At 56.2% G+C, this 15,765-nt stretch overlaps 6 protein-coding genes across 6 annotated transcripts; 1 reads left to right on the forward strand and 5 right to left on the reverse strand.

Moving 5' to 3' along the window:
* Positions 1 to 504: 504 nt before the first annotated feature.
* Positions 505 to 2,308, reverse strand: COL26b_001947 (uncharacterized protein; the record flags this gene model as incomplete). Its single annotated transcript, XM_053174883.1, has 3 exons — positions 505 to 1,039; positions 1,118 to 1,829; positions 2,296 to 2,308. The coding sequence occupies 3 exons, from the start codon at positions 2,306 to 2,308 to the stop codon at positions 505 to 507; spliced, it is 1,260 nt and encodes a 419-aa protein (XP_053041178.1).
* Positions 2,309 to 4,294: 1,986 nt separating this feature from the next.
* On the reverse strand, positions 4,295 to 6,364 carry COL26b_001948 (uncharacterized protein; the record flags this gene model as incomplete). The annotated part of the gene is made up of 1 exon (XM_053174884.1): positions 4,295 to 6,364. The coding sequence occupies one exon, from the start codon at positions 6,362 to 6,364 to the stop codon at positions 4,295 to 4,297; it is 2,070 nt and encodes a 689-aa protein (XP_053041179.1).
* Positions 6,365 to 7,532: 1,168 nt separating this feature from the next.
* Positions 7,533 to 8,598, reverse strand: HAP3 (transcriptional activator hap3; the record flags this gene model as incomplete). The annotated part of the gene is made up of 4 exons (XM_053174885.1): positions 7,533 to 7,742; positions 7,821 to 7,948; positions 8,026 to 8,136; positions 8,439 to 8,598. The coding sequence occupies 4 exons, from the start codon at positions 8,596 to 8,598 to the stop codon at positions 7,533 to 7,535; spliced, it is 609 nt and encodes a 202-aa protein (XP_053041180.1).
* A 4,342-nt stretch (positions 8,599 to 12,940) lies between these two features.
* Positions 12,941 to 13,798, reverse strand: COL26b_001950 (uncharacterized protein; the record flags this gene model as incomplete). The annotated part of the gene is made up of 4 exons (XM_053174886.1): positions 12,941 to 12,973; positions 13,073 to 13,265; positions 13,548 to 13,638; positions 13,762 to 13,798. 4 exons carry the CDS (start codon positions 13,796 to 13,798, stop codon positions 12,941 to 12,943), a joined length of 354 nt encoding a protein of 117 aa, XP_053041181.1.
* Positions 13,799 to 14,229: 431 nt separating this feature from the next.
* Positions 14,230 to 14,604, forward strand: COL26b_001951 (uncharacterized protein; the record flags this gene model as incomplete). The annotated part of the gene is made up of 2 exons (XM_053174887.1): positions 14,230 to 14,263; positions 14,387 to 14,604. 2 exons carry the CDS (start codon positions 14,230 to 14,232, stop codon positions 14,602 to 14,604), a joined length of 252 nt encoding a protein of 83 aa, XP_053041182.1.
* A 337-nt stretch (positions 14,605 to 14,941) lies between these two features.
* COL26b_001952 (uncharacterized protein) lies at positions 14,942 to 15,399 on the reverse strand (the record flags this gene model as incomplete). Its single annotated transcript, XM_053174888.1, has 3 exons — positions 14,942 to 15,135; positions 15,219 to 15,342; positions 15,397 to 15,399. The coding sequence occupies 3 exons, from the start codon at positions 15,397 to 15,399 to the stop codon at positions 14,942 to 14,944; spliced, it is 321 nt and encodes a 106-aa protein (XP_053041183.1).
* Positions 15,400 to 15,765: the final 366 nt, after the last annotated feature.

Here is a 15,765-nt window from a genome sequence, read left to right on the forward strand (position 1 = left end):
CCTATCCAGAAAAGCACCAGGACCAAACATGCATATGCAGTCCAACGGCGAGGTTGCCCCTTACGTTCTGATGTGGAGTCCGAGGAAACAACATGGCGAATGGGAGATCAACGTTGGTTGAACAAGACAGACGAGGCTGGGCGACATAGCTGCCAATTGCAGAATGTCCCTCGGCCTGCATGCCCGTCCCCGAACGAATGGTTCCCTGAAATCCCGACCCCGGGGAACTGGTTCAGATTGTCTGTCATGTTGTGATTCTTTTCCAATCTATCTCTCCATGCTATCCTTCCTCTCCGCATGCATAGTGGTTTTTTCTGCCGTAGATGCTTTCTCTTTATGATATTGTCGTAACTGTCGTGAAAATCGTCGCCTCCCTCGTCCCAATACCGACTATCGACCCATGCCAAACATCTCTTGTGTAAATCCGATAGCAACATCCCATCAACCGGCCTGCTTTTCCCGTGGATGCACCAAAATCATACCTTCAATCCCATTCTGCCTCTTTTAAGCAGCAATCTGCGGAACTCCAACAACCATCCCCGGCCCGCCGGCGCCACCAACATCGACATCCATCCCCTCCCACGGCAGCTCAGGCACCCCAACCTCAGCCATGACTCTCGCCACAACGCTCTCAAAGGCATCCCGCTCGATGATAGCTCCGAAGTGGATGCAGTCCACCACACCGCAGAATTCCCTCTTGAGCGCCTCGATGACGGGCTCCTGCATCAGCGCCTGCGCGCCGTACCGCGCCGCGAGCTCGAACCACGCCTGCACCGGCGTCAGCTCAATGTCGCCCGGGTTCAGCGTCTTGGCCAGCGACAGCAGCGACCGCAACGTCAGCGAACTGCCGGCGCCCGAGGCATGCCATGTGTGCTGCGTCTCGACCTCACGCCGGCGGATGGAGCGGTACACGCGCTCCGGCGCGCTTGACATGCACATCGTCGAGGCCATCATCGTGTGGCCGGACGCTGCCTTGGTTGCGTCGGCGTGGCGCGGGTACTGGCGCGGGTGGAAGTGGTCCCAGCAGATGTGTTCCATCCTGTTGGGTCGACGTTAGCATATGGCGGGTCTCCAGAGCTTTTGTAGGTCTGTTTGAGGGGGTACTGAGGGGACTTACGCAAGGATGAGGTTAATGGCGATAATCTCCTGCTCAGGAGACAGCTGATCCGGCGTAGCAGGCCGCACCGGTGTTGAGAGACTGCTAGTGGACGAAGAGCTGATCTGGAAGCACGGCGTGCCAAGAGTAGCGTCCTTGCTCATCGTGACAGTGATGTCGCCCATGTTGACGTCCCCGAAGAGGTCGGCAGGCGGATACGGGTCATAATCCAACGGCTGCGCCATCGACACGTCCTCCGGCAACATCTGCTGCTCTTCCGCGCTGAACACCTGCGTATCCGTCTGCTCCTGCTGGAACTGTTGTTGTTGTTGTTGCGGCGGCGGCGCGGGGACGTGGGAATGCTGCGGCTGGCACGGATGAACCTCCACCGGCTGCTGCATCACCTCCTCGTACGACGGCTCCTCCACGGGCGTCTCCTCCGCGGCGGCGATCCTGACCGCGCCGACGAGGACGTCCTTCTCCTTGCCCTTCAGCTCCTCGGGCACCCTCAGGCCCCGGGCCCTCAGCGCGCCCTTCATGCCCTCGTTGTCCCGGCGGTACGCGAGCACTTCCTTCTCTGCGGCGGCAATCATGTCCCGGAACTTGCACACGTCGAGCTCGAGCTGCTTGATGTAGTTTGCCTTGCGCGTGCGGTGCTGGATCTGCGCCTTGCGGACTTGTTGCCGTCGAAGTTTCGCCTTTTCTTTTGCGTGGTCCGCGGTGGCAGACTCAGCTGGTTTGCAAATGGCGAGGTTAGCTTGCTTGCTCGTTCTCTCTTTCTTCTAATGTCGTCGTCGTCGTCTTATATGATGATGATTCGACGAGAATATCAAGGGCTCCGAAATTATCAAGGAGGATATAATGAAACGAAGCAACATCTCCAGAACGTAAAACAAAGGTAATGAGACATGGGGGTTCGCGGCTCGTGGTTCGATGGAATCTTTGGTGTAAGTGCCAAAATGGGTGTGTGCCCACACATAATGCGGGAAGCAGAGCCAGCTGACTTCCGAATCCAGCAAGTTTGATTCCAGAAGCCAAGGAAAGGGTTCAGACCGAGATCTTCGCAAACCCGGTAGCGGTGTACGCATCGGGGGTGCAGGAAAACCGGTCGTCTGGTGGTAGGGCACCACACCTTGGAATCAAAAGCCGGGCTTGGGATGCAGGGACACACAACACACCACAGACACTCACACACACACTGGTGCGCTTCATCGTTCGCGAGGTCCGCTGGGGGAGGGGAAAAGCGCGCACACACACGCGCGCCTCCAAAAGATTCCCAACGCAACCACGCCATCTCGCCTCTTAGCGGCGGGAAAGACGCCACCCGTGCTGGCTGCGATGAGGAATCATTGCAACAGCCAGACCCAGAAGACAAGACGATCGAATAAAAAAAGCAAAGACCCCTGCTTGCCCACCCTCGACCGCTCGCCCGTGACAAATCAATTACTGTATTCCAATGCAGTAAGACATAAGAAGGGTCGAGATGCAGCACCGTGGAAAGAAAAAGTGAGGTGATCGCCAGAGAATCCCAGCAACGCAGCATCAAGCAAACCCCCATTGAACCAGTGAACAGCCGCGAATGAGAATGGATGATGGAATCTTGATATCCGAAAAGGGGGACAGCATCTGCACGAAATAAATCGGAACTCACATGAACCCTGCCGCCGCTGGTCCAGCGGTTGCGGAGAAGCACTGCTCGTGCTGGTGGCCGTCACCGCCGCCGCCGACGAAGAGGGACCCGACGTGCCCGGCGGCGGCCCCTCAGTCACGAACTGCACCCGTCCCGCCCTCTCACTCTCCTTCTCGCCCTGCCAGTAGTCCGAGAAGGAGGGCCTGTTGAAGTTGTTGTTGTCGACGTTGCTGCCGCCCCTGTCTTGCCGCTGCCCCTCCCCCGCCGCCGATGCCGCCGCAGCAGCCTCATTCGACAGCCACACCTGCTGATGATCCGCCATAACCGCTCACCGAAATGTCTGATGAGGAATCAAACAGCTTCAAAAGAGAAGGTCGGTCCGGGCGTAGGAGTGCGAGAGATGGCGCCCACAGAAAAAGACGGTGAGAGGACTCGTTTGTTTTAAGAACCGGCGATTGGACCGGAAGATATGGAAACGAATGATAAGAGCAGCAAATGGTTCGTCTAGATATGCTGTTCCGCTGAATCCGTCCTCTTGTCTAGACGAAGAAAAATCTCCACGCGGAGCGGGACGAAAAAGGCAGAAGCGTTGGAATGGGGAAATCGCAAAGACTTAAGAGAAATGGGCGATTCCAAATTCCCATCCTCTCTCTGCACGCCACTGGGGAGGAGGACCCTCACTCGCCTTTTTTTTTTCCTACTACTGCTGCCGCTGCCGCTGTCGCTGCGTGGGATGGCAAGAGGAGTTAGCAGTACCTAGGAGCCCACCCAATGTACCCTCAGTCAAAACGATCCGACGGGAGAGGGAGGGGGAATGTGGTGCCTGTCGGCGCTTGCTAGACATCAGGTTTTGGGCTTGACGTCCGGGGGCTGGCTGTGTCCTGCTTCAAAGGGCGGAAAGAGGAGAGACCAGACCAGGGGAGGAAGGGCTGCCAAAGGGCGCTTATCCAGTTGTAGAGAAGCGTCGTGCAAGAGACTCCAAAGCACCTCCCCGAAAAGAAGGGCGCTGGGGCTGATCTCACGTGCCTTGGGCGGCAGAGCTGCAGTGTCGCGGTTGCAGTGCAGTGCAGTGCAGTGTGTAGCGTGTAGCGTATGTGTGTTACCTCAGCTTTGGAGATTTGTATTTGATGGACCGGACACTTTATCCCTTTTCCGCCTCAAATGCCCGTGGATGACAATTTCTTCGATTTGTCAATGAACACGGGGGAAGGAGTTCCAGCCATATCTACTACCTCAGCCAAGGTTCGCTAGAGGAGACACTGCTGAATATTGGCACCCGGTAAGATGGATTGTTTTTGAAATGACTCTTCATTTTTCAAATACGAGATGGCCTCGTGTACATCGACTGCTACTCTGACTCTCCTTGCGGATCTCCGATGAGAGAGAGGCTGAAATGCTCATTTGACATCTCCCTTCATCTGTCTTCTCGTCAAACGACATGACCTAAACACACGCCCAACGCCTTGCGGGAATCTTATCTCCACTGCCAAATTGGCCCGAAATCGCTTTTTGTTTTGCCGCCCAACGCCGTATTTGATGCATCCTTCGAGTGTCCCCATTATGAGTCCTCAATCGTCGTCTTCGTCCTCGCTGGCCGTAGCTGTGTCTTCCTCCACATCTGTCTCGGGAACATCGTCCTCCTCCTCATCACTATCATCGTCGCCAGCCTCCATATTAAGACCCGGGATAGCTTGGTATTGTACGTAGTCTCCCTGGATCCAGCGCTTGCTTACAGGCAGCTGGTAAGGGTCAAAGGGAAAGTAAGGGTCGAGCTGGTACGACTCCTCGTCCTGTGCTCCGGAGCCTGTGTCCCGGAGAGCGCCTCCTGTGCCGTACGTGTCCGACACAAACTGCGACAGCCTGATGCGCTTGTTCTCCTCCACACGCGGGAAGATATACATCAGGCCGAGCTTGTGGGCCAGTGTCGCGAATTCTTCGACGATCGCGGGCGCGCAGATCTTCAGCGGGTTCATCTTGCAGTACACACTCGCCGAAAGCTCCTCCCTCATCCCTTGCATCCACTCCAGCTCGTTGCCAAGGTATGATGCGGGGTCGTCGCGGTCGACAAACTCGGGCGTATCCACGATCAGGTCGCGCCAGCGAAAGCAGAACATGTAGAGCGCAGCTTGGACTTGCGCATAATAAATTTGGTGTCGCCGCAGATCAGGTCCTCTCGCGTCAGGGTCGTGCTTCACGCGGTAGATTTGCATCTGCTTGAGCAGGAGGGCGAAGACGGTGCGGACCAGGTCAGGCGGGACGTGAGCGCCTCTTGCCATGAAACCCGCCAGGTATGTAGCCGCTGCCTGTCGTACGAAGCTCGGTCGGTTTTGGGAGCCAAAGATGTGCATCAAGCTGCCAACGAAGGTATCGCGCAGACGTGCCGACATCTGGCCGAAGTGGAAGAGGAGGAATTGTGTATGGCGAGACTTGTATGTTGGCAGAACAATCTTTCCGAAAGACTGCACCAACAGGGCGTAGCGGCCCCATGCCTCGTCCGAGTCGGGGTTCACGAAGAGAGGTGTGTAGTGATCGAATAGCGTATCAAGGATAGCGTCCAGCTTCTCGACGTTGCCCTTAACAACGCGGACCTTTTCTTCCTTGTCGTCAAAATCCGAATCATCGCTGTCGACGGACTCGTCGTCGCTGTCCTCCTCCTCGGCTTCTTCATCGCCTTCCCATGACCCAGTGTTTAGTGACTTTCCAAGCGCGTATGCAACCGATGCCGTGAGGTCGTCGTCGAGGTCGTCAAGATCCGTCTGCATCTGGACATCGATCTTGACTAGACGCGAGAGGAGCACGTCGATAATGTCAAGATCCAGCTCTCCGGCGTAGTCAGAGAGCTTCAGTAGGTTGATGACGTAGGAGACGAACATCCTCTTCGGGTCGTCATCGAAGGGAAACTTGGTGTCGAGCAAGTTGCGGAGAACGGGGGTGGCGGCCGGGAACATCTGAAGGAGGTACTGCAGACCGGTGTGCAGACGTTCGCGCATGGTGGAGCGGCTGACAGGAGGAAAGTCGGCAACGCCCCATTCGGACTGCCTGGAGTGGCAGAATTTCTCGACAATCATGGACAACACATGCGTCAGATAGGACCCCTGAGCGCTAATGAGGGCAGCCAGGAACTGGATGTAGACCTTGAAGAAGTCTTCGTCTCGGCCGAGCCAAGAGACTTGGAGAACGGTTCTCACGAGACCATTGCAGGCCTTGTTCTTCAAGAGAGGGACGCAGCTAGTCAGCGCCAGAACGTAGCACTTGAGCTCCTGGGGCTTGAGGGTATCCTCGTCTTCCCCAGCGACAGGCGGCAAGTATCGCTGCTTATCGTTGGCAAAGATCTCCTTCAGATTGTCGTATTCCTCGTCCTCCCCCATGAGGTGCTCCTCGAGAGCTTTCCGGACTTCCGCGTTTACCTCGTCCATCGACCGACCGCCGAACTCGAAAATGCGATTGTTCATCTCGTTGATGAAGACCTTTCTCCGCTTGGTCGGACTGGAGGGAGGGTCAGCTGCGACCGAATCGAGCCCCGCCTCGTCTGCTTTCCGGCGGCCCAGCACGGAAGGACGCAAAATACTCTTAATAGGCGTCGCTGTTCTCGGTGGCGGCCCAGACCGATGTCTGGAAATGGGGGTGAAGGGTCGCATGGAGATAGTCGTGCGTGGTGGTCAAGGCTCTTTTTCAGGCGCTTGGAAGGGAAGCTCGCAGAGTGGCGGCACGGTGTCGGGCTATTCTCATAGACTGGTAGATGTGTTGCGCAAGGATTCGCAGAAACACGTCATGCATATCTGATTCTTTTGTGAAAGCAGCGTCGGGGCGTCTATTGTCCTCGAGGTGTTGCTGGATTGAGGTGGCGGCCGACCGAGAGATCCTTTCGGCGGTTTGTTGCCTGGAAAGTTTGGTGATAGGTCAAAGGCTGCCCATCACTTTTTTTTTTGCTAGGTAGGCGGCGGCACGGATTTGTTTGGGCCTTGCATCCACTGGCTGGATAAAATTTTGAGACTGGAGGGGCTGCGCACGTGCCCAATGCCGCACTCAAGACCCCTGGAGTGGTTCTTGGACCGTGCACCTTTCGTCACAGGCGCCTTACACTTTTAAGTGGCTGATGAGAAGCTGGGGAATTATTGACATAGTCTTCTCTTATTGGACATGTTGCAACAGTTGCCTGCTAAGCCGTTGTGTAAGTCGAATAAAGCATATGGATCGTTCGATCCGCAAATCATGAAGCTCGTCGGTATGTGTCATTCATGGGTGAGAGTCATAATGAGTCCCCATTTCAAAGTGGCAAGAATCAACGCCAAAGAAGTGATTGCGCGACAGAATGGGACTGGAATTAGAAGCTATCTAGAGTGCTGTAGCTATCTGCTAAGGAAACACGGCCCGGGTCCGTTCCGTTAGCTCGAATGCTTGCTGAACTGCTCTCTGCCAATGCCGCAAGACCACTCCTGGGTCTGACATGGCTGACTGAATCGCAACGCGATAAGGGGGAATCTATCAACAGCCAATTGTTCAAAGGAAAGAAGAAATTTCTGTCCAGTCAACGCCCTTTTGGGTAAACCTTGCTGCTCTCCGACCTTGACGTGACTCCTGGGGCCCCTCATATACACCTGTATGCCCCGCCGTACCTTTTTCAATGATAATAGAACACTTCCCGGCCCTGTACTTATACACACTTGCACGTATGTCCAGGTATCGTCTTTGGCCGGGCTTGTACGTTCTCAAGTCGCGACCTGTACATATATGTCGAGAGTAAAAAGGTGTCTGCAATCCTAACACAATACACTACCACAACCGCAAGAGTTCACGCAGAACAGACTAGTAGCCGTCCGCGCCACCCGTGCCGTTGTGTCCGGTCTGAGCGCCGTACATGTAGTTCGGGTCGGCACTGCCGTCACCCTGCTGAGCTCCGAGAACGTTATTCTGAGGCTCAGCCTGGAAGCTTCCGGCGCCGGCTGGCGGGTTGGCGCCGTATCCGCTGCTACCGGGGCGGTGGGAGCTCTCTCCTCTGTTGGACTGGGATTGCTGCTGATTCCGTCAGTCAGGCTCCAATTGCAAAGTTGACGCACACAACGTGTGGCAGTGTCATATCATGGCTATACGTACTTCCCGATACTTCGAAAGGTAGATCTTAAGTGCCTCGGCGTAGTTCTCGAAGCCCAGAGATGTCATGGCGAACAGGATGTCTTCACCGTTGACCGTCTTGCGCTTCTCTTGGTGGCACTTCTCCGATGCTGTGATAGGTCAGGTTTCTCTTCTGCGAAAATCCTTGCTGGCTAAGGGAGAGCAACTGTGGAGCAAACAAGCTTACCTTCACTGGTGATGAATGAGATGAACTCGCTGACGCATTCTTGCATGCATTCCTTCGCTTCTTTCGCAATCTTTGCATTCTCGGGAAGAGCATTCTTCATAATGCGGGCGACTGGAGCAAAGTTTCGTATGTTAGCGTCAAGCTCATCATATTTTTCGCCACTAGAAGCGCCTGTTGCTTCGGGGGACTTTGGCGACGAATCGTGAGACATGACGACTCGAGAGCGCAAAACGACCGTCTGAACCTTCGCGCCTCAAACACGAACAGCAACGAGAACCAGACAAGCGAATAGCACGCAGACAATCCAATCCAGTAGAAAGACAGCGTTCACGGAGTTTGCTGGCGCGTACGAACCAAAAGTCCAAACATCGTCGTCGTCGTCGTCGTCGGTGAGAAAGGGGAATATGGCTTACCATTGGCTATGGGCAACCAGCGGTCCTGTTCCTTGACCTCGAACTCGGCGTAGGCCAGGCCACCGGACTGTGGGTCTTGAGGCTCGTTCATTTGTTCCTCTTCCGGTGATTGTACACCTTGCTCGACATCCTTGGGAGGAGATTGGGGGGAGTCCGACATATTTGGCTACCTGCAGCGGCTGCTGGCGTTCTTGTAATTTGCTTGGGTTCTTGCAGCTCGCACACACGGGCTTGGGATGATGTGTCCCCTGACACGTTGCAGGACCGTAGGGCTTGCAAGTCTCGCGGCTTAGCTGCAGAAGCGTGCGTCAATCCTGCCCTGGACCCCTCGGCTTGTCCTTGAGATGGGTTATTTTTACTCGCGATCCCCTGGCAGGCCCTGTCTTGACTTCAGGCTATGACGGATCGTCCTGGGGTTGGCCTGTCTGCTGCCTTGACCTGGCAGACTTGGGAACAGAGACTGGGAAAAAAGCGGGAAGAGGGTGGCTGCGTCTGCGGGTCCCACAGGAACGGCCGTCCTATTGAGTCCGAAAGAGGGTAGCGTTGATGCTTCGTGATCGCCCTGCTGCAGCTGTGGGTATACGCGCTCCTCCGGGTTGGTGCTCGAAACTCGGCGCGCGGATTTGACCCGTTGGGTTGGTGTAGAGAGAAGAGGAGACTGGGTTCGCGAGTCGCAAATGGGGGGGTGAGATCAGGTCGAATCAGCAGCCCCGAGGCGAGAATACGGTACTTTGTTCCTGGTAGAAGGCGATGCGGAGTGCTGCGTCGAGGAGGCGCGTGGGCAGCCGGTCTGGTACCAGTAGAGATGCTTGTAGTCCGTAGTCGTCGTGACTTTGGCGGAGCTTTGGGCGCGCAAGAGTCGACCTGTGGTTACACACCGGGCTATCGGACGGGACAGCCGTAGGTAGCGGGCTCGAGAAGTAACAGCTGCAAAGTCGCGTCAGAGAAAGCTTCGCTTGGCCCGAACAGGATAGGGAGTGACGGGAGTGGGAGTGCGACAGCGACTGGTGGGAGAGGAACAAGCAGAGAAGGGCGACGGCGCGTGGCTGCTGGTGTGTATGGAGATGGGGCAACGTGAGGGCACTGGACTGGAGGAGGGGGGGCCCAGGTCAAGTGCCGTTCGACAGGGTCTGGAAAGTTTTTGGTTTGTTCCTTACAAGATTCAGGGTGTATGAGTTGTTCGATCGAGGTCGCAATAGAGCCTAACAATGCGCCTGGTTTCTGGCGGATGCACCTGTACGTGTTGATGGCTGCAAGAACGTGGGGTTCGCAGTTGGTGCAGAAGGGAGAAATGGAGGAGAGTGGGCAAGAAGGTGCGGTCAACAAGACCTCCAGCGCATTAAACACAATAACAACGTCCATGTCCTCCCAGGTCGCGAAGCCCACCACCCGTTTTATCGATAACATGGGCGGTACTTGCCCGGGCTGAGCCCTACCACCAAAGATTGAGGTACCTGTCAGCGCCACTGTCCCGTCCAAGGATTAGCGCGGTACCTCCAGCCCCCCATCATCCGATCCTCCTCCCTAACAACGCGGCTGAGAAGATGCGCTGCTGCTGCGACTGCTCTTCGCATTCTCCATTTCTCTTGCGCGCTCGGATGTCCCTCGGCCGTCGGGTGTCTGACGACATACTTGGATCTGAGCCCTGCTGTTGCTGTCAGACGAAAGCTCAAGCAAAGATGAACCACCACACTGGCGCCTTGACGATGCGCGAGGGGATTCCCAAGAGACGACCAAGAAGAGACTGCCACTGCCCGCCGTCTTGTACCGACACTCCCGCCTAGCAAAGTTTGATGTGTCATTGCATGCATTTAATGCTGTATCAACTATCAACACGGACTCTTTCTATCCTGCCCATGCTCTGGTATATGAGCGGTGTAGGCGGCACGAAGCCACTAAGCTCGGAGGAGGGTAGCAAACATGGCTACCTTGCCTTACACCGGCGGGCGGATGCCAAGCAGGACATGCAAAGCAGTACGACGGGCAAGACGGGGACGTCGACGCAAGTTCCTGCTTCCTGCAGACTTGCTGACGGGATTGAAGGTGGAATTTGATGCCCCGTCCTTTGGTTCTCACCCGCGACGGGCGTCGTCGACGCAGCAAAGCGATGCAGCTCTCATCGCAAGCAGAAGCTGTTCCGTCGACGCGCCTCTTCCTCTTCGGCCGTGCGACGTTTTAGCAGATTGGGCTATCCATCCGCCGTCGCGATGAGATCGAAATGGAGGGCGACGGCGCCGCTTGATTTGACAATGGCACCATCCATAGTGAACAAGCCATCGAGCCTGTCACCTGTCTTCCTCAAGTCCGCCCCCAACCTAACCGGCACAGTCAGGCACGGGGGAGGCTGACAGCAGCCTAAGGAAGCGCCCCGAATGACGACGGCCGACCGTTTGGGCCGAAACCTGCGCCTTGGTTGGCGGCAGCCTGCCTGCGAAGTACCTGCCACCCATCTTGGCCAAGGTACGGCAGTCAAAACCGCTCCTCCAACGGGCAAAGGAGGGAGCTTGAAGCTTGGAGCTTGGGCGCGAGGCTGCGTGACACAAGCTCGATTCGAGCATTCTCGGCCAATGAAAAAATACCGATAGCTTCCTGTTTTCTTGATTGGCACAAAATCCCCCAGATACGTCAGAAGCCCTTCAGTCTGTGGTCGTTTGTGCCAACGACAACGCGGAGAAATTCTTCCAATGCCCGCGGCGAAGCGCCGGTCACCTATCGGCGGCCCATCGCCTTACGTCTGACCCTGCATGCAGTAATGGACAGACAGACAACCCGCCTGGCCCAGCCAGTCGTCCACCGCAGTCACTAGGCACTGCGACCAGTATGGTTGGGCTCCTTTAATTCTGTCGGGAGCCAATAGCCCTCTAATTGGGTTGGGCTGGGATTGGACGACTTTTGCAGCATCATCTGCGTTTGCGTTCCGCATCTATCTAAAAAGACCACCATATCCGATGCACTGATTTCTTCTCTAGTTTTCCACAACCCTTGTCCGGATGATGCGGTTTCCACCCCTCCTCCAACGGCTTTTTTGTCGCTCTCGAGAGGGGTACCACATTCGGTCTTCCCTCGCCTCTGCGGGTGAATTCGACTCTGTCACAGCCGTAATGGTTGCATGAGTTGGCTGCGCTTCTCTCATCCTGGAGACATTGACAACTCAGAGCCACATTTCTACAACCCCCGGTCGTCCACAACGTCGCCGAGATGCAACCGGTGTGCCTCGCCCTGCCTGTTCTCAAACGATGACTGCCTGACGGCATCATCGTCATGACATGCGAGAAAATGGAACAATTCCTATTGCATCTTGGAGCATCTCGCTAGGCATGACACACATCTACCATCACAGGCGATGCCGGGCGCGCCATGGAGGTGGGATCTTGCCAGCCGGACGAGCAGTCTTCGATGCGGTCCATCCGCGACTTTGGCCATAACAGGCAATCCAAAAATACGGACAGCCCACTCTCTAACACGGTTGCTATTTTACTTGCAGGATGCATCTCACTAAATCGTACCGTGAATAGGCGGGGTGAATGTAGCCCACGGGATGCCTCCCTCATCTAGCCCCCCTCACGCAGACATCAAGCTGCGTACCATCTGTTGGGCACCGGCAACGGAACTCAGCCGCGGCTTCCAGAATACGCATGATATCACGCCCGGGGAGCATCCAAGATGAAATCAGTCCATCATCGCAGCCGTCACGTTTCATCTCTCGGCAATTACGAATCGGATGCCTCCGCCATTCTGTGGCTAAGTCTTGATCGGCGCCTGACCTACCGACGGGCAAAAGCAGCCTCGGCCGGATGGGCCGGTCCGTCGCCTCCACCCCCGCCCGCTCCTCCGACGAGAACACGGCAGCGTCGCAGTCCTCTCATGACCCGGCCCTCACGTGCGGAAGGGGAGGTCTGGATGACCTAGTAGCCCGAGCTGACGAACTGCCGTTCCAGAAGACCTGACCACACCACCATCACTGGGCCGCATGGGACGCAGCCAGTCAGCACGCCTCGTCAATCGGGGTATTCTCAGCCAGCCATAGCAACCACCACCTGTATGTCACCTTCGAGTAGGGTGGTGTGTTCGTCTGACGACCTTTGGGACATAATACTGTTGGGCACTGAAACGCCCTTGCCGCCGGGCTGTATTTGTTGCGTCTGTGTGCCTATGGCGCTGTGCAACGCATTGCTATCACTACACCACCAACACGGCCTCCATCGCGATGACCTCTCCCGAGAATTGTCGTGTTTTCATCGGAATCTTGCTCGCAACAAGCGTAGTGCAGCCTCATTCTTTCATCTTGCAAACGTATCGAGACATCTCACATCTCATGGTCTCTTGTAGCATGCAACGACAGCTCAGCATCGGAAGCTCAGACGTGAAGAGCTAATGCCCCGAGCCGCTGTGAGACAACCAGTCCTTCCTGGGCACGACTTTGGCAAAGAACGGTCGTCAGGCCTCCGAGACAGAGTGCCAACCTGCAGAGCCCGCCGGTCGGCTAGCATATCCTCAGGGTCTCAGTTCTGGACAACCTGGACATTGTTCTTCTTCTGCAACCCCAAAGCCGTCAGCAAACAGCCCCTCAATGACGTCGCCCACCCGAAGGAAACCAAAGTGGGCTGATGGCTCCATGTCAGGAAAAAACATACCTTCCACTTCTCCAGCTCATCCTGCTTCGTCTTGTACTGCTTGACCAAGTCCTCCAGAACCTTCTTCAGGCCCTCCGAGTTGGTTGTCAACGCCGGCAGGACGTCCTTGACCGTCTGCTCCATCAACACGCCGTTGATCAGGCGGAAGGCCTTGCGATCCCCGGATAGCGGCTGCAGCGTCTCTAGTACGAGCCTGTTTTTCTCCCCCGTCAGCATGACTCTTTTGCCCGTCTTTCTCTCTCATATCTGTCCCATGATGTAACAAGCGGTGTGATATGTGAAGATGTCATGTTGCTCTCAAGGGGGGTCTTGATGAGGAGCGGTGTGCGTGGCGACCAGGACCCGGCTCCAAGGAGAGTTCATGACACCCCCGGACGACGTAGTTGCCTTGCCCCGCGATCCTGCTGTCGTGAAGAACACCAGGGGGAACCATCGCATCAAGACGGCGGGTGAGTGAAATGAGGAAAAGACGCACTTATGCTCTTCGGCTTCTTGCTCGACATCACCGATCTTCTGCGCAATCTGCTGCAGCGTGTTCTTGTAAATGCCATATTGCGTTTGCAAATCTGTAGTAGTTTCAGTACGTGGACGGCCGATGGCGGGGTGAGATTTGCTTCACACAGCACCCTGGGAGCCATGCATTGGCCTTTGCCTCAGGGCACCCTCTGCGTCGTGGAAATGGAACTGACCTTGCTGCTTCCGCTGGCTAGCTGCTGGCGCCGACATCTTGACCTAAACTTCCGATCAGCGCGACGGCCGATGTATACGTGTGTGAATAAGGTGAGAGTCGTCGACGGGAGACAACGAGAGTGAGGACCTGAAATGAGCCTGTCACCCTACCACCAACTGCGGTGGAAGTTCTAGAAGGCAGTGGTCCGAGCTTTTACCGCAGTGTCCACCGCCCCCCCTGGTCAGTGTCACGGCGCGGCGCCCGTAAAATCAATCAAAGCCCGGCGCGGCGAACCAACCGCTTCTCGCCCCCCCCCCCACTAGATGGTGGTCTCATCCAATCCCTCGCCGTCCATTTAGCACTTTTCCATATCGAATTTCTTTTGCGCCATTCGCATCACGACTTGCAGTGCCAGAAATCACGATTCTTCTACACGACCGAACGTCCCGCATTCTCGTGTCACCAAATCTCCATACAGCCGCCCGCCATGCATCCCCATCTGCACACCAAGGACAACTTCGGTCAGTAGAACCCCTCCTGCACCGGGACTCATCCCCCACGCCACCCTTCGAAAGCGAACCATTGCGCAGCAGCAACATTGCAAGATTTCGAATTCGCTGACAGAAGTCTCTTGGGACACACAGAGTGCGAAGACGTCATGGTCGCCCTCGAAGAATGCCACGCAAGGGGCTTCCTGCACAAGGCCACCGGCGGCTGCAACGACGCCAAGGACAAGCTCACCCAGTGCCTCAAGGGCGCGCGCGCGAGGCGCACCGAGGCCAACCGCGCGGCGGCGCGGGCCAAGAGGGAGGAGCGCGAGAACAGGATCAAGGAGCTGAACAAGTCCCTCGGTCTCGATTAAGTTGATAGAAACCAAACCCCGAACGAAACGAGCGAGCCGAACGAAAGGAGACAAGAGGACGGAGGCGGCATTGTACGATACAGGGCGAAAATCACAACTTCATTGCGGGATCGGCGTCATGGAACAGGTTGCATATTTACAAAAAGAGCGCGGGACAACTGGGTTCAGAGGTACATCCTGTCAGGGAGTAATGTTGTACAATACGATCTGGGCCGCCGGACTGCCCGATGGAAAGAGATGGTTTTCTATCCCTCTCCTCTGCTCATTTACGGCTGGCCATGTGTGAACGAAAAGCAAAGAGTGTACCATTTCACTCCTCTCCCACCGCCGCAAGGCTTTACAAGCTACGACTGAACTCCCTGCCGAAGGTCAACAGACCGAACAGGGACAACACGCTCAATCCGATCGGCACGGGCTTGCGGAGGCGGATGGCGCGGGGGATGGCGGAGCCACCGAGGACTGCCGAGGCGAGCAGACTCAGCTCGACGCCGTAGGATTCGCGGTTCTGAATGCGGTAGCCACCAAGGGCGTCTGTTGCTGAGTTAGTCGGGGGGTGTTTCTCGGTTGCCCGGGGGCATTGCAAAACAGCAGAGGGAGGGAGAGAGATGTCGTACAGAGGAATCCAACGGCGCATCCGGCGATGATGGATGGGAGGGACTTCGTCCGGGCGTAGCCGGCAATGCCGCCGCCAGCAGTCAGAACGGCGAGGACGTACGAGGGGGTCTGGAGGTCGGAAGCCTGTGCGCCTTGTCAGCTATTATTCCACTTTGTGCTCTGACATAGCAAACGGACCATTGCGACTATTATTTGATTTACTGTCGGAATACTGTGCAATTGAAAATCTCGCAAACCGTAGAGAGCAATTGGTATGAGCTGGCTGGTTAGTATCGTTCGTAGCGGTACTGCAGAAGATGGGGGAAACTTCCAACGTGGTTCGGTGCCTCGGGAGTCCAAGCTTTCGGCCGCCCACCCACCAGCTGCAGCTCAGGGGATGATCTCATCCATTCCGCACAACAAGATCTGACTAATCAGCTCAAGGGACCGGCTCCTACCCCAGATTCGTGGCTTGACCCCTGCCGGTAGCCGCCTCACCAGCCACAATCACCTGATAACGTGGCTTCAAGCTGTCGTGTCCTCGAAAGGACAGCTCCCCCAGCGCAG

The sequence above is a fragment of the Colletotrichum chrysophilum genome (genome assembly GCF_026319265.1).
Source record: "Colletotrichum chrysophilum strain AFK26 chromosome Unknown scaffold_9, whole genome shotgun sequence".
NCBI classification, from domain to species: Eukaryota; Fungi; Ascomycota; class Sordariomycetes; order Glomerellales; family Glomerellaceae; genus Colletotrichum; species Colletotrichum chrysophilum.